Genomic DNA, 23,673 nt, shown 5'->3' with positions numbered 1-23,673 from the left:
AAGGCCCAACCGGTCGTTTTCACGAGACAAATGACCAAGAACATATCATACATACACACAATTCGGAACCAGTCGCAAACCGTGAACACACCATTTGGTAAGCGACCGTTGCGCGAGCCGGACGGCAATTGGATGCCTCGACTGTAGAGTTTGCGGTTGGTGCGGCGAATGGGACGGACGTCCTTCAGTGAGCACACCGTCAGCTCCGACTCGGCGGCGAAGCAAAGTCAGGACAAGCTTTGAGTTGCGAAAAAGAAAAGGTTAGACGCAGCTCAGTAACTGGCCCCCATGCCAACCTGCCGAAAGGGGACAGCTTCTCTGGTTCGCATCGAACTTTGTAATGAGAGGCAGGGAACCCTGGGGTTGGCGGTTGGCGACATGGTCCCACCCCCTAATAGCTAAAGTCAAGTAAAAGGGTGAAGAAGAAGGGGGGAGGGATAAGACAGGGCCCGGGCTGTGATGCCGAACGACTATGCATTGACAATTCGATGTTTTGGGGGCGCTTGAACGACAGGCAGTGTTCAGTTACGGAAAAGAAGGTAGGCGGGAATCCGGGAAGAAAAGGGAGCATTGACTGAGTGATCGTCGCGACTGTGCTGCGGACGACAATGCCCCCCCCCCCACTTGGGGCCCGCAGTGGACCGAATGAACCAACACCACACTGAACTTCGAACACCCTCGAAAGCTGAACTGATCAGAGCACGTTGAGTGAAGCTGAGTGTGAAGTTGAACCGAGCTCGCGGCTTTAAGTGGGGTGCTTTAAAGGGCAGAGCACCGACATCCATCATGGATGGGGCCCAAAGACACTGACTGGTGTTCGGGTTCCATTCTCTGTGATCGGTAAGCGCCCGGGCTAGATCGAAAAGGGCTGACTGTCACCTGCGTCCAACCACAGTCATCTCCAAACGCTCGTCTGCAATTGGTCACCACGGGGGGAGAAGGACGCAGGACCCGTCACCTCATCGCAGTCGTGCGCATCTCGCAGCCGCCGGCGACCGTGATCACTCACACGCACACTGCCGAGCATTCTTGCGCCAGGCACAGGCACGCAACCCGCGAGAGACGCTGCAGAGAGAGGACACTATCGAATGCCGCGCTACCCCATCTGGCGCCTGCGGGAGAGCTAGTTGGTTGTCGGTTGGCAAGTGCCCGCTGCTAGTCGTGCCTGAGAGGTTGCAACGGCGCACGTCGTCGGTTCGTCCTGCAAGTGCCAGGAACGGTGCTGCTGGCGCTTGTGTTGGTGATGTGCGCCGTTCGTCAGGCGAGCTTCCAGCAAACATCGTCGGCTCTCTGGCGGGCGGCGTTTGCTGTGCTGCTTGGGGACCCAAGTCCGGGGTCATTACCATTTCCTTTCCTTTGGGACCTCATTCCGCTGGCTCATTGGCTCCTTTCATGAGAACATCACCACACCCTCTGTCGATGAATTGAATACTAACTAACCCACTCCAGGTCTCGCAGCCGGGCGGCAGGACCATGGCCCAGTCCCAACTATGCTCATCTCAAAGCAGGCCTGTGTCGATGAAGCCATCCGCTTCCCCATGCGTTCGGAATCTTGCCCATTGGCTCCGTCCGGCTGCGTCCTGCGGGCGACTCCAGACCGTCACCTTACCATCCACACGTTCCTGCAGCTGCCCATGTCTGATCAACATGGACGGCAAGAACTTATATCACCGTTCCCAGGTCCCAAGCCTCATCCTACTGAAGCTTCCCTCTCTCGTGATTCTCTACTCTGAGCTTATTCCATTTTCGCGCGTGTCTTTGTTTTGCAGGAGTACAGGCAGGATCGTTACCTAAATGTCACATTGAGATACCCTCTTCCCTTTGCCTCAACTTATTCAATTGTAATACGTGCAAGGCGCTGGAAGTCTTGTTTCTCACATCCTCTTCACCGACACTCGTTTCGTCCGAATCCCGGAAAACGCACATCAACAATGGCCGTCCGCACCACCACCCTCGTCCTCCTCACATCCCTCCTGCCGAGGTATGTCGCAGGTCTGCAGGTCACGCCCGACTCGCCCTGCGCCTCCTTCTGCCTCGACTCCAACGACCTCGACTACTCGGACCCCAACTCGTCAAACACCAGAAACAAGGACATCACCTGCGATGACAGCAAATACCAGACAGGGAACGCAGGCCGCAAGTTCCAGCAGTGCGTGAGCTGTCTGCAGGACAGCAACTATGTCAAAGGGGGCGAGAATGACCAGGCTTGGTTCTTGTGTAAGTCAGGTCATCGTTCACATGGCGAAATTAGACGCTGACTCATGACAAGATAATATGAGATACTCGTTTGACTACTGCGTGTTCGGGTATCCAAACGCCACCGACACCGGCGGTGGTCCCTGCATGACCTCCACGGCCTGCGGTGCTCTCGAGGCCGCTCTCACAGACGGCGATCTGGACCCGTCGTCCGGGCAGTACTCATACTGCGATGCAGACGGCGGCGCCATACTAGGCTCCGCCTACGACAAATGTCTCTCCTGCGTCAGGGCAGGTGGTGAGCACTACTACCTGGCGAACTGTAATTCAACCCCCTCTACGACGTCTTCGTATTCATCTCTCTAATACCCTCTAGATCTAGTAGCCCTCGGCGCAGGCTGCCAACAGAGACCAGACCCGGGGACACTCATCGGCCTCAACCAGACCGTCTTCACAAAAGGCGTCATCACCGTTGTCGACCCCAAGGATGCAGCCTCTGCCGACAAGAAAGACAATGCAAGTATCCCCATGACGACGATCATCGGCATCGTCGTGGGCGCCGTCGTGTTGCTCCTCCTCATCGCGGGATGCGTCTTCATCCAGTACCGCAAACGCAGGGCCCGCCGAGGGATCAACCCCGAGCTGTCCCGCAGAGCAAAGGGCCACCGCCCCGTATCGTCCCTCTCCTTCCGGTGCCAGACACACCTCACCCCCAAGACGCCAAACTTCTTCCCCGTCGAGGAGGAAGAGATGCAGAGCGAGAAGGCCCGCATGCAGCTCCAACAACAGCAGCAGCAGCAGCAAGCCTACTCGCCGCATACCACACCTCAGGACCCCTGGGCTCCGAGCACGATGTTCTCCTACCGCTCCCCAAGCCCGACAAACCTCACCGACAAGAAACACAAAGACGCCCTCCCCCTGACAACGATCAAAACCTCCCTCCCCATAATGCCCCTGAAATCCCACTCCCCGCGCCACAACGCCTCGCCGGAAGACTACACCCCGACCTCGACAACCTCCACGGCGCCCCTCATCCCCCTGCGCCCCTACATCCCCTCAGAACACGGCTTCACCTCCCCGTCGACAGGCTACGCCGCGACCTTCGCCCCGCAGTCGCAGACGACGTACTCCTCCCCGACGTCGGGGAACACCGCCAGCCCGCTGATGAGCCAGGGCGGCTGGCCCGCGCCGCAGAGGCACCACCAGATCCCGACGATAGACTCCCTCCCCGCCACGGAGCCGGCGAGGACCATCGGGATCGTCGTCAAGGACAGGGCGAGGCCGATGCCCAAGAGGGTCACCTCGCTCGGGGGCAGCCCGGTCGAGAGCCAGAAGATTCAGACTTCTTTTCCGCCGCCGCCGGGGGGCAAGAAGAGGTGAAAAAGTGGTCTTTCTGCGTGGTTTGAACGTTTGCGTCTTTTTCTATATGGTGAGCGAGGAGCATGGGAAAAGGGGTGTCTTCAGGCGTGGAAAGGGGGGGACTTATTCATCTGCACATACAGTCAATCACATAGACAAACACGTAATGCATGAGAACATATACTGAAGGACGATCCAAACCAGTCTCTTCTAAGGGTATTGTATGCCCGTGATTTTTACCTGGAAAACAAAAAAAAGGAAACAGTTTTAGGAACCCAATCATTTACACTCGCACACACTCCGTTCCTGAGAGAGAAAAGCCGCTCAACGCCTTTGCTTATGCAAACCCCGCCTCCTTGCTCATCAGTTCCGCCCCTTAGGCCACGGCGAGCTAGCCCTGCTCGCTTCCTCCGCCTGCATTATGTCGTTCTGTTCCCTGAACCATTCCGTCCCTTCGTCGAGATCCACCCTCGAACTCCTCAGTGATTCAAGGTTCTCCCTCGCCTCCCGGATGATCCTCTCCACTTCGGCGTTGCTGGACGGGCGCTTCTTGGCGCGGGCGTCCTGTGATGGCGAAGCCGCGCTGTCGGTGGGCCTCTTCCTCTTACTAAGCTGGGAGTTCCCGTTGCTTTGCTCGGCGGCGGCGCTGCTGCTGTTAAGAGACTGCGAGAAGCGCCGACGAGCCTCGGCCGCTTTGTCGAGGTCTGCCGACACGCTCCTCCTCCGCTCGGTGGTGTCTCTGTCCAGACCGAAGGAGCCGAGGCCACTGTAGCGTTTGCCGTTGTACCGCATTTCGTCAGCGATTGCTTCCGGGAGAGCAGACCCGTTGGGCATCGTCACGAGGCCCATAGCCTTCAGCCGCCAACGATCGGACACCTTGCTGACGCGCTTCGGTGATGCTTCGGACGGTGTATAGCGTGACGACGCTGAATGAGCCGACATTGGAGGCAAAGACCTGCGGAAGTCTACACTGCTGCCGAATTCCGCACGAATAGCCTGTGTCTTTGCGCCGCCCGGCCTGGCCGAGACCGACTTGGAGAGACTGTTTGTCGATGTGGTTCTGGCCGGTGGCGGCGGTGTCTTGAATGTGTCGTTGATTGAAGGAGCTTGGATGACTTCAGCGATTGCGGCACGCTCATCTGTAACGCCAGAGAAGATACCGGTTGCGAAAAGGGCCTCTGCCTCGGCCTGGAGGTCTTCTGGCGGGTCGTCTTTCTTAAGTTGCAGGATCTCTCTGAGTTCCTCGACTGGATCAACGCCATGCTGCTCCACCAATTTCCTCCGCGCTTCAGCGACACGGGCGGCCTTCTTCCTTTTCTTCATCTCCTCCTCTCGCATTTCCTTCTGTATCCTCCTCATCTCCTCTCGCTCATGCCTACGAATTTTGCTCAGACGAAGATTTCGGGCAATCTTCTTCCACCGGTAAAAGTATCTGACTGAGAGGGTGCGAACACGGAACTCTCGAGCCTCCGCGAGCGCTTTCTCCTCCTCTTCCTTTCGTATCCTCTCCTCTTCTTCGCGATGGTACTTTTCAAAGGCATCTGAAACAATTTGCTCAACCATGAATTTTTCGAACTCATGGATCAAGCCATTGTCGCCTTTCACGAACCATTTTGCAAAGTCGCCCATAACATCTTGCTTGGGCAACGGGGCAGCCACTGGTGGTTTGGGAAGAGGTGCAGGGGTGAAAGCCGGGGCCGGAGTAGAAGTCGTAGCAGGGGCCGCTGGGAAAGGGCTTGCTTGAGGTGCCGGTACTTGTTTAGGAGTGGGTGGCGTATCGCTTGGCTGGAAGTTGAACGTCGGCAATGGAGACTGACCTGATGGCGGCGCGGGAGAGGGTAGTTTGGGTAGCTGTGGTGTTGCAGATGTGAGGCCGCTGAACGGGCTTTGCGCGGGGGTTGGCTTTGGCTGCTCAATCGGAGGCTGTGTAGGAGCTGGCGCGCTTTGAGTAGGCAAAGGGGGTTGTGTCGATTCCGCTGGGTTCACAGGCGGTTGGAATGAGATGCCAGAGAAGGGAGATGCTGCAGATGGTGCTCCAGCTGCGGCTCCAGCGAAATGGCTCGGAGGCTTTGAGCCACCGGACGCACCTCCCAGGGGAAACTGTGGTGTCGGTGGCGTCACAGTAATTGCTGGCGAAGAAGTGTCTGTCGATGGTGCCGTTGGCTTCGGTAAGGCGGTCTGGCCGGCTTCCTGCGTCTTTTGCTGAGCGCTTGGCCCGAATCCAGGAGACGCAAACGAAGGGAAGGCGGGTGCAGAAGGTTTGGAGGCTCCATTCGGTTGCGCTGGTGGCGCGAACGGACTGCCGCCGAAGGGAGAAGTTCCAGGCGCTGGACTGGGCTGGGCAAACGGACTCGACTTCGCAGCGAAAGGATTCGGAGCAGGCGCTTCTGTTGATGGCGCTGGTGGGTTCTGCGCAGAGAATGGGTTAAAGGGGTTTGATGGCGCGTCATTCCCTTGGAAGCCGTTGGTTGCTGTGAAATTTGAAGTTAGCTTATGTTCCTCTCGTTCATGGGTATGCCCCCGCTTGTCTCGAACGCGACGATCTGGACGTTTTGGCGGCCCAAAACGCCTGGGTTTGCGTGGGTTGGTCGATGTGCGCATGATGTTAAGGTTACTAGGCCAATATTTTGGCTTCTAAGATTCCATGATAATGCTGTACTGTCCACAGAGTACAAGCAGTTCGAGGTTTTGACGGAGTTAATTTGCGAAGAGTAAAGCGGGGGCGATTTCGAAAAGGGCATTAAATGACACATAGTGATGAAGGTTGAAGTGATGGTAAGAGTGTTCTTTACCTTTGTCGAATGGTGACGCTCCTGCTGGATTGGTCGGGGTGGCTCCTGACGTAGCTGAAAAGGGAGACTTGAACACTCCGTTGCCGTTGGCCACGGGCTGAACGGGTTTTGAAGCAGGTTTAGATGCATCGCTGACAAACAGACCATTGTTGTCCGAGGCAAAAGGTGATTGTTCTGCGGGCGATGATTCGTCTGGTATAGTGCTGTGTATGACTTCCGGAAGGCTGCGTGATCCTCGCTTTCGTTCTACCAGGTTCCGGGAAAAGCTGTGCTGGATTCTAGGCCAGGTCAGGCGGCTCGAGGTGTCTAGGTACTGGACCAGCTCGCCAGAAGGTGATTCCCCATCCACAAAGGTCAATCCGTGTTGTTCGGCAAACTCGACAGCCTGGGCCTCCGTGTCAAAGTTGAGGAATCGATTAAGTGCTGAAGGCGTGATGTCTTTCGCTCCGTGCCTAGGTCGGGTATATGCCTTCTTCAAAGATCGAAGTGCCGAACGACGTAATTGGCCAAGGTGAATTTCTGCGAAACATGCCATCGTGTAGGATACTTGGCGGCTTTCGACAATCTTGAAATAGGTCCGGTGCGCAGCTGATACTGCCATAGACGGTGCAGAGCCAAGAGGCCCGTGGAAATCTGCAGAACTCTGCAAGCTTTCCACAAGAGACACAGCTGTCCTGATCTCGTCCGAATCTGCCCAAAACCGCGAGTCACCCCATTCCTTCTGAACGTCATCCAAGATGTTTGGCTTGTTCGCGCTGAAAAGCAAGTGATAGGCCCTGAACTCGGGTTCGTTTTCGCAAATCACGCCGTGTGGTTTGCAGTCGTCGTATGCGAACATCAACGAGAGCAAAGCCTTGCCCAGTTGTTCGATTTCCTGTTGTTCTGAAAAGTCTTCAGGTCTGAAGCCTTCCTGAGAGAGCAAGTGAAGCGATGTGACGTGGAATCTGGCAATCGTCTCGAGGCAGTAAACTTGGTCCTTCATTTCTGCCGGAGCCATTGTGGAGTGGAAGATGAAGTCGCGCCGAATGGCACGCGTCCTGTCCCATAGAAAACCATGCAACACAGGAAGGTTGTCGTCTGTTTGTAGTAGGTCGTCGATCAAGTAGTCCAAGGTTTTCCTCAATGCCGCCGTAGATCTGACGTCCATCGGTAGTGGAGCTTCCTGTCCAGCCGCGGATCGAGCAAGCTTTTTCACCATCTTTGAAGTGACAGCAAACGTCGTGGCTGAGTTCTTCTCGGGGAATTGTACGTCGAACTCGGTAATGCGCGTGATTTTCTCGAAGTCGGGGCACATGGCGTCGCAAATGCCTTTGAAGTCGATCGCGTCTTCTAATCGCTTGGGTTTGTCGGGATCGTCAATCAAGCCCGCGCGCATCAACGATGTCCTAGCACGATCGCGGTAGGTCTTGTAGTCTTCCCTGAACTTGGCCATCGCGGCCTTTTGCTTCGTGTTTCCCGGATCGGCAGGCCATTTTGGCGGCGCGATTCCATCCTTCTTCAGCTGAGCAAAGATCCGCTCCGAGTACGGTGTGCCATCGCCGCCAGTGCCGCCGTTCGCATCGTCGGTCTCGTAGTCGGTAGAGTCCGCGCCTTTGTGGGGGTCAGTATTTTGAGAGCCGAAGCCACCACGCGACTGTGATGTACCAAAGCCTTTCGCGCCTCTCGTCGCGCCATTCGACCTCGCGCCTGCCGCCTGCGCGGTCTTCTTCTTCCAATCGCCGGGTGTGCTCGTCTTTGTGTTTTTTCGCCTGCGATTGTCGTCTGAGCTCGCGCCGTCGCCGAAGGGATTGACGCCCTTTCGCTTCGTTGAGAGGGTCGTCATTTCGACAGGTTGAGTCTTGTGGTTGCGTTTCGACCGCTTCCCACCGCCGGCGCCAGCCCCATCGAGGCCGGAACCGTAATGATGCTCAGAAGGCTTTCCTCCAAAGCCTCCTGATGATGATGCTCCGAACGGCGATGAAGTTCTGTCGGGTCTGCTTGGAGGAAAGGAGACCGACGTCATGTCGAAGTCGCGGCTGGGCTTCAAAATGGAAGCAGCGAAGCAGCTGGCGTGAGGGTGGAGAACTGGGATGGAGCTGGCCAGCGTTTGCCGCGTGTTTGGCGCGCTTAGCCAATTGGCGTCTATTAAGATCCACAAATATTTCGAGGCGGGGTGTGTTTAATGCTTAAGCACACGCCCGTTCAGGGAGGCGCTCTGGAATTTGCGACGGTGAATAAACGATCCAATTCACTGCTCAAGCGACTTCCAAGGTCAAGTTTAATTCGAGGGAGCTAGCTACATTGACATATTTTACGAAAGCTCAGTGGATACAATGAGTCGAGGTCATCGAAAGAGGAATCTATTTTGGTGTCGTTTGCTCATTACAGAATCATCTCATGCAGATTATTCTGACATGAAATGAAGGGTATCTCGGTTTCAGCATCTAGATGGCGCTGAATGCCTCAGATATTCAGACTTCAACCCCGTCCGCTAACGTGTGCCTTTCCACGCAGGCGAGCTGGGCCAAGGCCCCTTCTAATCTCGTCCAGCTGCTCGAGTCCACTCTGTGCCTTGTTCTTCTTGTTTGTCCTCTTTCCAGGCTTGGTGTAGCTGCCAAGGAAATCATCCATGATGCTATCAAAGTCACCTCTGGTGGGACCCGTGACACTGGACACCGTTGACATTTCCGAGACTGAAGCCATGTCGTCGCCGCCCATCTCACTTGTGTACTCCTCCTCGATCCTGTCGAACCTAGCATCCAGAAGTGTGAGCTGTTCTGTCCTGACCATTGATGATGAGGTCATGGAGTAGGTAGAAGGGTTCGTGAGGGCACCCTTTCTCTTCTTCTTACGGCCACCCATCGTTGTCGTTGTCCAGATGGAGGACTGTAACTCAGATGGAGCAGCCTTGGCTTGGGGCTTGCCCTCCTTTTGATCCTTCTTGAACTTCTTGAAGTCTTCGAGCCAGTCTTCGTTCTGATGCTCTGGCAGTGCCTCTCCCTCGACTGAAGCAACAGGAACAAGCTCAGGCACGCCGTCCTCCCTATACTCCTTGTTTGGCTTCGCCGTTGCATCTGATTCCCAGCCGTCATCGTCGTCATAGTCGTATTGCTCCTCGAACTCATATTCGTCGATCTCCTGATTGTCCTTGGCCAGTTGCTGGAAAATGTCATCATCCTCATCATCCACGAACTCCTCGTCCTCCAGTGCCTCCAGAACTTCACGCAACCGAGGATCCATGTCAGGTTGGAATCCGGCAATCGCATCGGGTATGTTTTGCTGAGACTGGTAGTTCATGCGCGAGAGGTTCTTTGACGGAAGGACAGACTCGTCGAGGATGGCCTCGCTCCTATGCTCGAGATCCATCTGGCGCAAAGCGTCCTCGAGAGATTGCGGTTGCTTTCCCTTGCCCTTGTTCGCTGTGGCTGAGCCCTCAACCCAGACGGCCTCGCCACCGCCCTGGTTGAGGTCGCGCATATGCTGCATGTAGTCATACTCGGTGTCGTCGTAGTAGATTCCATACTCTGCGGCCTCGCCCTCATTGTCTCGAATGCTAGCGGCATCAGACCCAAGGTCGGATGCAAGATCGCTCAGGTGTTTGCCCTTGTCACCACCGCGCTGGGCAACAGGGTTGAGAACCATGGACGGCGCATTTTCGTCGTGGATGAGCGGGTCATTTTGGGGACGGTGGACGAGGGTGAAATGCTGCGCACTCTTCTTGTCGCTATGAAGGGGAAAGTCAGTCCGAGGCGCACATCTTCAGAAAACACACAAAGACTCACATCCACTTTCCCTTCGCCATATTTGCTGATGTTGATACTTCGTGGCAATCAACAAGCTAGTGGTGTCGGGTTTCCGGGCTCAAAGATTGAATGTGTGGGACGAACGGACGTACCCCTCGATCGCATGCGCACCTGGTCGGGCCTCGAAAAAAAAAGTCCCTTGGTGGGATGGCTTTTTTCTGCGCTTATCGTATGTTATCGTTCTATCGATAAGAGTCCAAGCGGCCGAAAAGGGTTTTTACTTGCAGCGGGGGACTTTTTTGCCCCGCGACCTACGCCATTAATCAGCGGGGCATTGCATTCTCTTCTGACCGGTTGCGACGGGCTCCCACTTTCTACTATTACTCATATTCAACTCGCTCTCTTGAGCAAATCCTATTTTTTTTTTTTTCGTTGGAACATCATTCGAGAAACACCGCAATAATGGTGCTCGCCAAGTCAAAGAAGACGTCCGGTTTGGGCAATGCCCTCATGAACGACCGCTTCGGCAAGGGTCGTGGCACGGACAGAAAGAAGGGCTCATCCATCACGCGAGTGAACCATGCCACCGGAGAAGAGGTAAAAGGATAGCTCACAATCATCGCGCACTTATAGCAGTGTTGACAGTGTAATAGTACCTCACGAACGAGCGACAAGAGGCAGCATGGGTCAAGATGCGATCGGTCACGGAGCAAGGCGCTCTCGACGAATTCCTTGCGACAGCAGAGTTGGCTGGAACGGACTTCACCGCCGAGAAGATGAACAACATCAAGATTATACACACCGACCAGAAGAACCCTTATTTGCTTTCTGGAGCCGAGGAGCGGGGTGTGATTGCCAAGCAGAAGGCTCACAAGGGACGACTGACCGTACCGAGAAGACCGAAGTGGGATGCGTCCACTACACCTGAAGAGCTGGACAGAGCAGAGAGGGATAGTTTCTTGAACTGGCGCAGAGGTCTTGCTGAGTTGCAGGAGAACAACGATCTGCTGATGACACCATTTGAGCGGAACCTCGAGGTTTGGAGGCAGCTTTGGCGTGTTATTGAGCGTTCGGATCTTGTGGTTCAGATTGTCGATGCGCGAAACCCACTGATGTTCAGATCCGAGGACCTGGAACAATACGTGAAGGAGATCGACACGAAAAAGGAGAACCTCCTCCTCATCAACAAGGCGGATATGTTGACGCTCACCCAACGAAAGACGTGGGCCAAGTACCTGAAGGAGAACGGTATTGCTTACAGATTTTTCTCTGCATTCCTCGCAAAGGAACTTCAGGAGTCGATGGAAAGCGACGAAGAGGAGGAGGAGGATGAGCCCGAAGCCGGAAGCAGTTCTCAAGCCAAAGCTGCGCCGACGAAAGCTGAAGCTGACGAGGAAGAGTCAGAGAGCGATGACAGAGAGGAAGGTGGTGCTGAGACAAGTGCTGAGGCCGGTGCTGAGACTACACAAGAACAAGTCGAGCTCGAAGATGAGGACACAAGGATCCTGACTGTCGAGGAGCTGGAAGATATCTTCCTGAGCCATGCCCCTGAGAATGCCGGTATGTTGATGCAAGTGCCTCCAATATCAACGGAGAAGCTAACTGCCAAAATCTAGACCCTGGCCACAAGATGCAGATTGGTCTTGTTGGATACCCCAACGTCGGAAAGTCCTCCACCATCAACGCCCTCATCGGCGCCAAGAAGGTGTCTGTCTCCTCAACACCAGGAAAGACAAAGCACTTCCAGACCATCCACCTCAGCGACAACGTTGTGTTGTGCGATTGCCCTGGTCTTGTTTTCCCCAACTTTGCAAGCACCAAGGCCGACCTCGTTTGCAACGGTGTCCTGCCTATTGATCAACTGCGCGAGTTCACCGGCCCCGCAGGCCTCGTTACTAGGAGAATTCCCAAGCCATTCCTCGAGGCTGTTTACGGAATCACCATCAAGACCCGCGCAATTGAGGAGGGTGGCACTGGAATTCCCACTGCACAGGAGCTGCTTGCTTCTTACGCTAAGGCCAGAGGTTTCCAAACATCAGGTCTGGGTCAGCCTGATGAGTCAAGAGCTTCCAGATATATCCTCAAGGATTACGTTAACGGCAAGCTGTTGTACTGCGAGCCACCGCCGAACACCGTCGACGGCCCAGAATTCAACAACGAGCTCTACGACGCCGCCCATCTTCCGGAGAAGCGTCGTGCGGCGCTGGCGGCATCGCTCGACACCATGTCGCTCGTTGGCGACGACATATCGATAGCGCCCTCTGATCTGGCAGTACTCCCTGCCGGCCCCAAGTCCAAGCAGATTGACAAGGGTTTCTTCGGAGCCGGCGGCAGCGGTGCTGGCCACCTTAAGATGCCATTCAGCCACAAGTACACCGAGCAGGGCCAGAAGCATCTGAGTGGTAGAAAAGCTCGTGCTATGATTGCTCTGGAAAATGGTGTTGACCCCAAGGACGTGCGCTTGTCCTCTGGCAAGAAGCACTTTAAGGGCGGAGCGAAAAGCAGGAAGGGCAAGAAGAAGGCCGATGAGGATGATGATTAGATACCAATTAAAACGCTGTCATGTTTTTTGCGCCAAGAAATGAATGCCTCTGTCCCGTCCCGTTGTAGATCATAAACGAGATAAAATGAACGATGCATTGAATTATTGAGGATGGAGAAATAATGAGAGAAGGCTTCGGTAAGATGGTGCTGCAGGTAGGTGCCGCGTACTTTTTAGTGGAGCCTGTCAAGCTTAGCGCGGGTCCCGACGCGTCTTTTCCCAGAGCATCGCGTAAAGTGCTTCTGCCACCACCAGCACAACTCCAAGCTCCTCCAATTGCGCACCTTCACGACAACCATCGGGCCTAGCAACCATGCCTGCACAAAAGACGATCACCAAGCCCGAGGAGGTCGGCGAGTCCTCAACTTCTGCGGCCAAGAAGGCTCTGACCGCAGCTTCAAACGGCGCTCCCAACTATGAGCTTCCTTGGTAGGATTCCATTGTCAATGGCAACGAAGCCACATGCTGATGCATTTCTCAGGGTCGAGAAGTACCGTCCCGTTTTTCTCGACGATGTTGTCGGAAACACCGAAACGATCGATCGCCTCAAAATCATTGCGAAGGAAGGAAACATGCCGCACGTCATCATCTCGGGTATGCCTGGTATTGGAAAGACGACAAGTGTGCTCTGTCTGGCAAGACAGTTGCTAGGAGACTCATACAAGGAGGCGGTCCTGGAGCTAAACGCTTCTGATGAAAGAGGTACGATTGGTTTGGTGCTCTACAGATGCAACCACTGACATGTTTCCGCAGGTATCGACGTTGTCCGTAACCGCATCAAGGGTTTCGCCCAAAAGAAGGTCACTCTTCCCCAAGGCCGCCACAAGCTTGTCATCCTCGACGAAGCCGACAGCATGACATCGGGCGCGCAGCAAGCCCTTCGCCGCACGATGGAGATCTATTCCAACACAACCCGCTTCGCCTTCGCCTGTAACCAGTCCAACAAAATCATCGAACCTCTCCAGTCTCGTTGCGCAATCTTGCGTTACGCCCGCCTCACCGACGAGCAGGTCGTCAAGCGTTTGCTGCAAATCATCGAGGCTGAAAAGGTCGAGTATAGCGATGACGGCCTCGCTGCGCTCGTTTTCAGTGCCGAGGGCGACATGCGACAGGCCATCAACAACCTGCAGTCAACCTTTGCCGGTTTCGGCTTCGTTTCCGGTGACAACGTCTTCAAGGTCGTGGACTCGCCGCACCCGATCAAGGTGCAGGCCATGCTCAAGGCTTGCTACGAGGGCAATGTCGACTCGGCTTTGGACAGTCTGAGGGAGCTTTGGGATCTGGGATACTCGAGCCACGACATTATCAGCACCATGTTCAAGGTCACCAAGACTATCCCCACTCTAAGCGAGCATTCGAAGCTGGAATTCATCAAGGAGATTGGATTTACGCATATGAAGATCTTGGAAGGAGTGCAGACGCTGCTGCAGCTGAGCGGCTGCGTGGCGAGACTGTGCAAGATCAACATGGACCCCAAGAAGTTTGAGGCGCCGTCAAAATGAAACGGATAATCAGCAAACCTGCGCAAGCAGGAACTAATGACTTGCATGATTTGGCGTTTGGGGATTTATGTCCGCGATACTTTGACAGTAAAAGCCATGGATTCAATATCCGGTGTTACACAGTAAAATGAAAGGATCTTAGAACATCTCTTGATATCCATCGATGGCCCAGGGCCTCGACTGTGAGGCCGCTTACTTCTTTTCCTCAGGGTTCTCGAGAAACTCCTGCTCAAACCTCTCCCACTTGGCTCTGTCCCTCATCAGACGCCTCTGCATTCTGATCCTGGCCTCATACTCTCGTAACCTATGATCGGCTTCCAGCATACTTCCTAACACCATGGCGGACATTTGTATGTAGCTGCCACCCACGTTAGTTTCCGAGTAGTATCAGCAGTGTCGCGTGACGCGTTACCATTTAAACTGGATAGTGAGACCTTTATACAATGGCGAGAACTTCCATGCAGCTGCACCCAACACCGCAGCGCCGATGCCCCATCTTGCGGCGCCGACGACGGCACCCCGGGTAGCTTCCCACGCGGCGTCATTGGCCTCGGCGCTCTTCATCTGGTCGTGCGATTTCATCTTGTGCGCATTGCGGCCGGGGCAGGCTGCGGAGAAGAGAGGGTGATGACGTCGGTGACGAGGTCCTCTAATCCGATAATGAGCCGATGAATTCGTGTGAATCGAGGTGCGCGCAGTCGGTAGCACAGAGCTCTGAGAGAGAACCGCGAATTGTCGAGGAGGAAAGAAGTGAGATTCCCAAAATATGATTGGTGAGAATCGTACGATAGCTCTCACCCACAATGCTCACAATGTCGAAAGACCTTTTTACTCCATCAGTCCCCGAAGGTAGACAAGCTGAACGGCGAAGTGGGACGAGAGCAGACGCCGAAGCGCAACCCCTGCAACGTCCATCAGCGCGTCCCAATCTCCTGAGGCGGGTTCTATTCAGTGGGGGTTGCGTTCACTGAGTGACCCCGCCGATGCCGCTGACCCCAAGTCTGCAGGGGCCCTTGGCGCTATCAAAAGCTTATCAACTCCAACACTTTCCATGCCACCTCCTGAGTCGTCTCCAATGGCGCAAGACGAGTCTATTGCCGATGCTGAGAAGGAGGTGCTGGAGTTGGAAGCGCGTCTGGCCGCGGCGAGGGGAAAGTTGAAGATTCTCGGTGGACAGAATGAGGGTCACTCATTACCATCGAGAAGTCTCCCGAAACCATCATGTCAGCCACCCATCTCGCAACATCTCAAGAAGTTCTCACAACTAACACACCCAAAGCCTCACTCACAACATCAAATCACTATCACCTCCTTCTCTCAGACTCGGCTCTACCACTAGGCTCGTTCGCCTTCAGCAGCGGTCTCGAGTCCTACTTAGCGCACACTCGAGGCCGCTCCTCCTTCAACATCTTCCTCCCAGAATCCATTTCGGCTTACGCCTCGACAACGCTCCCCTTCGTCCTCGCAGCGCATCGCGATCCTTCTACGGTCGCGGAGCTGGACGACTTTCTCGACGCAGCAATCATCTGCACCGTCGGCCGCCGCGCCTCGATAGCGCAAGGCCGCGCGCTGCTGTCCATCTGGGAACGCTCCTTCGCCTCGTCTCTGCCCCGCGATGTAGTCGAGACATTACAGCCGTACGCGGCCATGTTAAAGTCTGCGTCGTCTAGACCGAGCGCCGATGAGTCTGACGACCCGCCATTGGTGTTCGCGCACCTGGCGCCCCTTTTCGGGGCCATCTGCAACTTGGTGGGGCTCACCCTGCATCAGACGGCGTATGTCTTCATGATGGGCCACATCAAGGCTCTGGTATCGGCGGCCGTGAGAGCGAGCATGTTCGGGCCATACCAGGCGCAGAAGGTCCTTGCTAGTGGACAGGTCCAACAAATCATCACTGCCGCTATCGAGAGGGAGTGGGAGACACCAGTAGAGCGAGCCGGGCAGACGATGCCCGTCATGGATTTATGGATAGGCAGACACGAAGTTCTGTATTCACGAATATTCAACAGCTGAATTCTTTCAGGTCGCAAGCCTGTGTCCCTCGATGTTCCATTATCAACGGGTATCATGATCGCTTTTGTCAATTATTGTACAATGCCCCTGGTTCCCACCATGCTCACTCATCATCGTCGTCGCTGTCGTACGCGACTAACGGTCCCGCAGACGCGGCGGGTTTCGGCTTCGATGCCACCGCTACCTTGGCGGTGTTTAAGGCTGCCAAGGTGCTGCTAGAGAAGATGCCACCAGACAAGACGGACTGCTCCTGCGGCGCAGGCAGGGCGTACTGTGCCTGGTTCGCCGCATCGCCATTCTCAAGCATAGGCCGCTCCTGGTATTCTACCTCAAAGCCCTCCCGCCCGACGGGGTTCACAGCATTCGCGCCGCGGGCGAAGTGGACCTCGTCCGGCGCCTCGTAGCCCTCGAGCCCGTAGCTGCTCTCAATCTTTCTCCTTTTCCTGGCTTCCGGGTCTTTGCCCTCAATCTCTGCGACGAACTCCGCTGGCAGTGCCCTGCGGATGGCCTCGGCGGCTTGCTCCTCGATTCGCCTCGCCTCGCGCGCCTGGGCCATGGGGTTCGGGTCGGCTGTCGCCCAGCGGACGTTGAGAATCTCTTCGTGGTCCAACGACTGGTGTGCCATTGCCTCCTTGGCAAATTGCGCATTTGCCTCGTTGGTGTATGTGATGAAAGCAACTCCGCGTGTATTGAGCACACGAACTATATAGATGTTAGCAGTAGCTCAGAGAAGGAAAGGGGGTTAGTAAACATACTTCGCTCAATTTGCCCCCATTCTGCAAAATGACGCGCCACAATTTCTTCGATATCATCCGTAACATGTATCCTTCCCACATAGACGGTTCGGTTCTGCCTCATGAAGCTGCCAACACCGCCCATGTCATCTCTGTAGTCGGAATGCTTGTCTCGCCCAAAGCAGTCCACGTTCGGGTTGAAGAGGTCGTGGATACCCGGCAGCCGGTGCAAGTATTCGCAGTCCTGGCCCTTAGGACAGATTCCCCTTGCGAAGAAAAGACAGAAGTAGCTGCCCGTGACCTTGTCGGCCCTCGTGTAGCCGCTGTCTTTGGCAACATTACAGCGTCCCTTTGCGTGCGTCTTGGACAGGTACTTGTCCTCGCGGTCACCGCCGGACCACTTGTTGTACCAGATGTTGAAGATCGTTCCGGTTTGCGGCGGAGGCTCGGAGGTGATGAAGGACGGGTCGACCTGCGGACGCGCCGGGCGCTTCTTCTTGCGGATGATCTTCTTGACTTTCCTCTCTGCCGGCGCGGCGACTTCGGTGTTGGTCGTCGTCAGCGCCGTTTCTTGCGCCTCGGGCGCATCGACATCTTCGGTTCTGGCGATAGCGACTTCTTCGTCTGACATGATTGTGTTTTATACTCGAACTCGTGGAATCGCGGTTTGTGATGAACAAAACGTCGAGAAAATGTTGTCGCAAGACGAATTTCTACGTTCGCCGCGCGACGCATTAGGTAAGCCTCACCGCGTTCTTCAATGTGTGGCGCAGTAGCTGTGGTTAAGGGCGGTGAGTGGGACCCATGCCGGTGGAAGCAGCCCCGCGGTAAATTCTGCCACGGCCATCGTCTTCCCACGCCGGAGTGTGGCTGCCCCACCTTGGAACCTGTGAAGCCTTCATCGACCCGGCGTAGACGCTCTCTTCGTGTCATCTTTGAATCATTTTAGACGGGGTTTTCGGAGTCGTTAGACTCTGAACAGATAAGCCGCCAAGATGGTCAACATTACGGAAAAGATCAAGGAGTATGGCCCCCATGCTGAATCAGTACGAGCAGGAAAACTGACGTTGAGGGACCAGGATTGAAGATGAGATGAGAAAGACGCAGAGTAAGAGCACACTCACTCAATGATGGGGTTTTATTTTCGGCAAATTTTCATCTCCATCCGAGCAACCTATGGTCGAGTAGGTCGTTCGAGGCACTGCCTGAAGCAGTAGCGCATAGGGATGGTTCTCGGAGGGGTTGAAAGTGCTGAAAAGACGAACCAGGTGTTGTGCATTATTCAACCAAGACATTTACTGACGTTTTCTAGAGAACAAGGCCACTGGTATGTTTGTGATGAATATCGCATTGTCTGAAAACTGTTAACCGACCCCTTTCAGAATACCATCTGGGTCTTCTCAAGGGGTAAGTTGCCTCACAACTCTTTCGAAATCATACCACTAACGGTGGGCAGTAAACTCGCGCGTCTAAGGGCACAGCTATTGGAACCCGGTCCAGGTTCAGGCGGTGGTGGCGGTGCCGGCTTCGACGTCAGCAAAAGTGGTGATGCAAGAATAGCCCTCGTCGGCTTCCCCTCCGTCGGAAAATCCACATTCTTATCCAAGGTCACCAAAACGAGGTCCGAAGTCGCATCTTATGCCTTCACAACACTCACAGCCATCCCCGGTGTCCTCGAGTACGGCGGCGCCGAGATCCAGCTGCTCGATCTGCCCGGTATCATCGAGGGTGCCGCCGAGGGCAAGGGTAGAGGAAGACAGGTCATCTCCGCGGCCAAGACCAGCGACATGATTCTCATGGTGCTGGACGCGACCAAGAAGGCGGAGCAAAGGGCTCTGCTCGAGGCTGAACTGGAAGCCGTCGGCATCCGTTTGAACAGAGAACCACCGTAAGAGTCCCCCCTTCACGAACTTCTTCCAAGCTAACCCGCCGCAGCAACATCTACCTCAAAGCAAAGAAGGCCGGCGGCATGAAAATCACCTTCCAATCTCCACCAAAGGCCATGGACGAGAAAATGATCTTCAACATCCTGCGCGACTACAAGATCCTCAACTGCGAAGTTCTCGTGCGCGACGAGAACGCTACCGTCGACGACCTCATCGACGTCATCATGAAGGACCACCGCAAGTACATCAAGTGCCTGTACGTCTACAACAAGATCGACAGCGTCTCGCTCGACTTCCTCGACAAGCTCGCGCGCGAGCCCCACACCGTCGTCATGAGTTGCGAGCTCGACCTCGGCATCCAGGACGTCGTCGACCGCTGCTGGCAGGAGCTCAAGCTCATCCGCATCTACACGAAGCGCAAGGGCATCGACCCGGACTTCGGCGAGGCGCTGATTGTGCGCAGCAACAGCACCATCGAGGACGTGTGCGACCGTATCCACCGGACGCTCAAGGAAACCTTCAAGTATGCGCTAGTCTGGGGCGCGAGTGCGAGACATGTGCCGCAGAGGGTGGGTTTGGGACATGCCGTGGCGGACGAGGATGTGGTTTACATTGTGAGCGCTTGGAAGGCGTAGACAACATGACACAAGAGCATACGAATGGGACGAAGTGGTTTAGTGCGTGAGGAGTTGTATTTCCTGCCCAGGCGAAGCCGCATAAGGCCAGCCGATGAATACAGTCCCTCCCAGAATTCTAGCCATTAAAAGAACTAGAGGAGAGACAGAGAAAGAAAGAAAAAGCTGATATCGTTTCGTGTCATGTCATGGTACAGTCCCTTTATCCTAAAGCAAGACAGTGGTACCCCCGTTGAACGCCGATGCCCCAGGCCCCTCTGAAAACAACAAGAGGAGGCCGCAGGTTCAATAACCTGCCAGAAAGAACCGTGAAAACAACCCGAGAGAACCCATCCCATCATCAAAAGCTTTTGTACTTTGGTAAAGAAGATGCGACGAGTCGATTTCAAAAGGCGTTCTCCTTGGGTGAAGCGGTTTTGGAGCTGAAGAGGTTGCTGCCACCAACCTTCTTGGCGGACGCCTGGGCAAAGAGAGACTTGGGCTTGACCCTGTGATGAAGCGATTAGCATCGCTGCTGGATCGAATGCTTGGTGAAGAAGAAGAGCGACTTACTTGCCAACCTGCTTGTTGCGGAGGGCGTTGAGCTTGGCGGTGCAGGGGCTCATGATGTTGTCAGAAGGGGAGATGTAGTCCTTGGAGCTGTTGTCGCAGTGGTCAGCACTGCAGTCTGGTGTTGTTGAGGTCGAGGGCTGTCCTACTTCTCCTGGGCCATCTTGTCCTGCAGGACCTGACGGTGGTACTCCATGCTCTTAACCTCCTTGGTGGCCGAGTCGGTCTTAGCGACAATGGGCGTGTTGGTGGACTTCTCGGTAAGAACGTTGGGAGACATGGCTGCTGATAGACTGTCTGTTGATTTTCTAGAAGGTTGATGTATGCGCGGTGCAGCAAGTTGCAGAATTGTAGGTGGTATTGGCGATGCGATGCGATTGATTTGTGTGTGGCAGGTAGAAAGAGGCGCAAGACCGTATGTAGGGAGATGTGGATTTGCTTGGGGTGTGGATGGGAAATCGGGGCCAATGCAGAATGGGAAGAAAGGCTTTGTATTTGAATGCGAGTGGTTATGCGCTGCGCACCAGGTCTGCCGTGGAGTGTTTATGACGTTCGTGAATGGACGTGAAAAAGATGCACGCCTGGCCCGTGGAGTAGTTGCTGGGCTGTAGAAGTAAACGAATTTTCGGGCAGTTGACGGGGCAACCAGGGAAACGAAACGGTCGTGCTGGTATGTCGCCGGTCGTGGTGGACAGGGGTTCAGGGGGTTAAAGTGGAAGGAGTTTTGCTGGGTGGGCACCTACGGAATGCGGGTCTCACTGGGCTTACCGGGAAGGGGGAGGGAAGTTCTTAGCGTTGTCAGGCCTTCTGCGGAAGGATGCCCAAGGTTAGTTGTCCGTGTGATGGTGCGCTGTCAGGTTTTTCGCCGGTTCTAGCGGGCTTCCCAGGTAACCCCGTCACCCCCCTGGGCCCTCCCGGCGCGCGTTGCTACCCGGATCCGACTCGACTTGTTCTCGATCACAGCCTGAGGTGTTCGTTCGGTGTTGTGTTGTGCATTGCATCTCGTCCCTCTGTGGAGTTGCCTTGACCCCTCCTCCATCTCCCGCTAGTGGAGATGCGAAAAGGTCAAGCATCCCGGGAAGGGTTGCATCTGTGTGTACATCGCAACCAGTCAGTGCTCCTGGCATGCGCTGGTCTCGAACTGTTGGGAGGACATCTCCAAGGTGACCGGCCTCGGAGCTTAATGCCGCATGGTTCATGATAAGCATCCCCAGAGTATGCATGGCCAGACAATGGGATCGACTGCGAGTGACTCACAGGAACGGCGGGCCAACGGCCAAAGGATCTACACGCGTTCCATTTCCAGTGGTACCTGTTTGTTGTACACAATATGCGATTCAAACTACATGGTAAAAGCAGGGGCTAGCAACCTATATTACAACTTGGAGCGGTTGATGTTGGCTCCGGGCTGGAACCTCTGGGTCTTGTATTGCGCCAGCAATTGGTCAGACTTCTGCTTCTGCCACTGGATCTTTTCCGTAACCTCCTTGCCCCGCTTGTTCTCGTTGCGGCCCATCTGCTGCAGATGCACCTCGTCGGGACCGTCAGCGAGACGGAGCGTCCTGATGTTGGCCCAGGAGCCGGCGAGGGGCGTGTCCTGGCAGACGCCGGCCGCACCGAAGGCCTGGATGGCACGGTCGATGACCGTCAGTGCCGTCTGCGGGACGAGGACCTTGGCTTCGGCAATTTCCTTGAGGGCCTTCTTCGGGCCGTGGTCGTCCATCTTAATGGCTGCGTTGAGGACAACCAGGCGCGCGGCGTCGATTTCGATGCGCGACTTGGCTACCCACTCCAGAATGACGCCGTGTTCCCTGAGCTGCTTGCCGAAGGGGGTCTTGGTAGGGTCGTTGATGCGCATCAGCATCCACTCGAGGGCGCGCTCGGCCTAGGAGGATGTGTCAGTCAACAATTACAGGTGTCGCTTTCTTCTGGACTTACGGCTCCAATGGTGCGCATAGCATGGTGAATACGGCCGGGTCCAAGTCTGCCCTGGATAATCTCAAAACCACGACCCTCGCCGAGGACGAGGTTGCTAGCGGGCACGCGAACATCCTTGAAGCTAATGTGGCCATGACCGTGAGGGGCATCATCGTAGCCGTAGACGTTCAGCATGCGGTGGATGGTAATGCCCTTGGTTTCCGCAGGGACCAAAATAACGGACTGCTGCTTGTAGGTGTCCTTGTTGTTGGGATCGCTCTTGCCCATGACGATGTAGATTGAGCATCTAGGGTCGCCGGCACCGCTAGACCACCATTTCTGCTGTTGTCAACACTCCACACCTCCGCGCGAGCATCTTCAAAGCTTACCGAACCGTTGAGGACGTATTCGTTGCCCTCCTTACGCATGCTAAGCTGGATGTTGGTAGCATCCGACGACGCGACATCAGGCTCCGTCATCAAGAACGCAGAGCGAATCTCGCCGTCCATCAGGGGCTTCAGCCACTTCTTCTTCTGTTCCTCGTTGCCGTACTTGGCCAGCACCTCCATGTTGCCGGTATCGGGCGCCGCGCAGTTGACAGCCTCGGAGGCGACCCTCGACTTGCCGAGCCATTCAGCCATCAGACCATACTCGAGGTTCGTGAAGCCGGGAGACTCCTTGTAGTGGCCCTTGGGCAGGAACATGTTCCACAGGCCGAGCTTCTTGGCCTTGACCTTGAGGTCGTCGACGATGGGCGGGTGGTGGTCCCATCTCGCGTCGCCCTGGCCGATCTGAGCTTCTAGGACGGGGTCGGCACTGTGTTCACCGGCGTGTCAGCATCGCGAAGGATAGGCCTGAGTTGTTATGGAGGTGCAATTGTGCTTACGGAATGCATTCCTCCTCGACGAACTTCGCGACGGCGTCGAGCGCCTCCTTGGCGCGGTCGCTGAGGCGATCCAGGACCTGGTGGCGAGCTGGTTAGCTAGCGAGACCGAGATCTCCCCGCAGCGAGCACCTACAATGGCTGGAACTCTGGACGTCATCTTTGCGACACTGGGAGACAGATAAACCGATGCAGATGGAACGAAACTTTCTCAGGGTGGTTTATCAGGATTGGTTGCGGAGGCCAGGAGTACAGGAAATTGCTACGGGACAATGATGGGCGTAACCTCCCTTTTGAACGGGAATCGTTTAGTATGCATCGTACGGTAGATGGATGTTAGGACGACCCGGAGCCGAGGTTGATTCTGGAGCTACAGGGACTCCAAAATGTGGGGATCCTGGGGTAACTGTCTTGACCTCCGCCTCCGCGTCTGAGAGTGGCCCCTCAGCGGTGGATGCCGCCAGATCTGTCTGCAATTGCTTGCCTTGGCTGTTAAGACACTCATTCAATTTGTCAATTCATGTTTGCGTGTCCGTTCGTCAAAGTAGCACATGCTAACATATCCTAACAACAAGAGTTTCATCTTCATTCTTGATCAGTGAGCAGACCGCAGCTAACTACCATCTATCATGCCCAATCCCGTCTCCAAGTCGAAGATTACTGACGAACGCCGTGGCTCGGCGCCCGGTTACCTCTAAACTCTCAGAGCCGCTGTGGCACCACTCTGGCGCATCAACCATGCGGGGAGGCGCCGGCTGTGCCGCGTCTCCAATAGGAGCCTCCATAGTCCACTCCGGTGCCTCGGTGCGGCTTTTGGCACCACTGGGTTTCCGGTGGGATACTCCTTCGGATTTCAATCCCGAACCAACGTCCCGAACCAACAGCCGTCAGATGAACTCATGCTTGTCGACGTTGACAGGCACTTCATGAAATTGAAACTTCG

The 23,673-nt window shown here is 55.3% G+C and overlaps 11 protein-coding genes across 11 annotated transcripts; 5 read left to right on the top strand and 6 right to left on the bottom strand.

The window, feature by feature from the left end:
• Positions 1 to 1,931: 1,931 nt before the first annotated feature.
• CGCA056_v004726 (uncharacterized protein) lies at positions 1,932 to 3,576 on the top strand (the record flags this gene model as incomplete). Its single annotated transcript, XM_037319981.1, has 3 exons — positions 1,932 to 2,217; positions 2,270 to 2,518; positions 2,573 to 3,576. 3 exons carry the CDS (start codon positions 1,932 to 1,934, stop codon positions 3,574 to 3,576), a joined length of 1,539 nt encoding a protein of 512 aa, XP_037181612.1.
• Positions 3,577 to 3,918: 342 nt separating this feature from the next.
• Positions 3,919 to 8,349, bottom strand: CGCA056_v004725 (SAC3 family protein 1; the record flags this gene model as incomplete). Its single annotated transcript, XM_037319980.1, has 3 exons — positions 3,919 to 6,026; positions 6,348 to 7,937; positions 7,992 to 8,349. The coding sequence occupies 3 exons, from the start codon at positions 8,347 to 8,349 to the stop codon at positions 3,919 to 3,921; spliced, it is 4,056 nt and encodes a 1,351-aa protein (XP_037181615.1).
• A 455-nt stretch (positions 8,350 to 8,804) lies between these two features.
• Positions 8,805 to 10,128, bottom strand: ltv1 (the record flags this gene model as incomplete). Its single annotated transcript, XM_037319979.1, has 2 exons — positions 8,805 to 10,050; positions 10,109 to 10,128. The coding sequence occupies 2 exons, from the start codon at positions 10,126 to 10,128 to the stop codon at positions 8,805 to 8,807; spliced, it is 1,266 nt and encodes a 421-aa protein (XP_037181614.1).
• A 403-nt stretch (positions 10,129 to 10,531) lies between these two features.
• Positions 10,532 to 12,611, top strand: lsg1 (Large subunit GTPase 1; the record flags this gene model as incomplete). The annotated part of the gene is made up of 3 exons (XM_037319978.1): positions 10,532 to 10,666; positions 10,723 to 11,629; positions 11,686 to 12,611. The coding sequence occupies 3 exons, from the start codon at positions 10,532 to 10,534 to the stop codon at positions 12,609 to 12,611; spliced, it is 1,968 nt and encodes a 655-aa protein (XP_037181609.1).
• A 313-nt stretch (positions 12,612 to 12,924) lies between these two features.
• Positions 12,925 to 14,113, top strand: rfc4 (Replication factor C subunit 4; the record flags this gene model as incomplete). The annotated part of the gene is made up of 3 exons (XM_037319977.1): positions 12,925 to 13,040; positions 13,093 to 13,313; positions 13,365 to 14,113. 3 exons carry the CDS (start codon positions 12,925 to 12,927, stop codon positions 14,111 to 14,113), a joined length of 1,086 nt encoding a protein of 361 aa, XP_037181608.1.
• A 192-nt stretch (positions 14,114 to 14,305) lies between these two features.
• Positions 14,306 to 14,695, bottom strand: CGCA056_v004721 (uncharacterized protein; the record flags this gene model as incomplete). The annotated part of the gene is made up of 2 exons (XM_037319976.1): positions 14,306 to 14,471; positions 14,526 to 14,695. 2 exons carry the CDS (start codon positions 14,693 to 14,695, stop codon positions 14,306 to 14,308), a joined length of 336 nt encoding a protein of 111 aa, XP_037181611.1.
• Positions 14,696 to 15,188: 493 nt separating this feature from the next.
• Positions 15,189 to 16,126, top strand: CGCA056_v004720 (putative urease accessory protein UreF-like; the record flags this gene model as incomplete). The annotated part of the gene is made up of 2 exons (XM_037319975.1): positions 15,189 to 15,336; positions 15,393 to 16,126. The coding sequence occupies 2 exons, from the start codon at positions 15,189 to 15,191 to the stop codon at positions 16,124 to 16,126; spliced, it is 882 nt and encodes a 293-aa protein (XP_037181610.1).
• A 103-nt stretch (positions 16,127 to 16,229) lies between these two features.
• On the bottom strand, positions 16,230 to 17,491 carry CWC2 (Pre-mRNA-splicing factor CWC2; the record flags this gene model as incomplete). Its single annotated transcript, XM_037319974.1, has 2 exons — positions 16,230 to 16,828; positions 16,882 to 17,491. The coding sequence occupies 2 exons, from the start codon at positions 17,489 to 17,491 to the stop codon at positions 16,230 to 16,232; spliced, it is 1,209 nt and encodes a 402-aa protein (XP_037180545.1).
• Positions 17,492 to 17,855: 364 nt separating this feature from the next.
• On the top strand, positions 17,856 to 19,381 carry RBG2 (Ribosome-interacting GTPase 2; the record flags this gene model as incomplete). The annotated part of the gene is made up of 6 exons (XM_037319973.1): positions 17,856 to 17,884; positions 17,940 to 17,968; positions 18,173 to 18,187; positions 18,243 to 18,267; positions 18,317 to 18,748; positions 18,796 to 19,381. 6 exons carry the CDS (start codon positions 17,856 to 17,858, stop codon positions 19,379 to 19,381), a joined length of 1,116 nt encoding a protein of 371 aa, XP_037180546.1.
• A 385-nt stretch (positions 19,382 to 19,766) lies between these two features.
• CGCA056_v004717 (uncharacterized protein) lies at positions 19,767 to 20,210 on the bottom strand (the record flags this gene model as incomplete). Its single annotated transcript, XM_037319972.1, has 3 exons — positions 19,767 to 19,869; positions 19,934 to 20,020; positions 20,080 to 20,210. The coding sequence occupies 3 exons, from the start codon at positions 20,208 to 20,210 to the stop codon at positions 19,767 to 19,769; spliced, it is 321 nt and encodes a 106-aa protein (XP_037180541.1).
• A 1,095-nt stretch (positions 20,211 to 21,305) lies between these two features.
• On the bottom strand, positions 21,306 to 22,890 carry CGCA056_v004716 (Acyl-CoA dehydrogenase family member 11; the record flags this gene model as incomplete). The annotated part of the gene is made up of 5 exons (XM_037319971.1): positions 21,306 to 21,815; positions 21,869 to 22,186; positions 22,237 to 22,663; positions 22,734 to 22,810; positions 22,867 to 22,890. The coding sequence occupies 5 exons, from the start codon at positions 22,888 to 22,890 to the stop codon at positions 21,306 to 21,308; spliced, it is 1,356 nt and encodes a 451-aa protein (XP_037180542.1).
• Positions 22,891 to 23,673: the final 783 nt, after the last annotated feature.

Source organism: Colletotrichum aenigma (genome assembly GCF_013390185.1).
Source record: "Colletotrichum aenigma strain Cg56 chromosome Unknown KSG_Cg56_contig03, whole genome shotgun sequence".
In the NCBI taxonomy this organism is placed as follows: Eukaryota; Fungi; Ascomycota; class Sordariomycetes; order Glomerellales; family Glomerellaceae; genus Colletotrichum; species Colletotrichum aenigma.
This window is presented reverse-complemented; position numbering and strand designations above follow the sequence as displayed.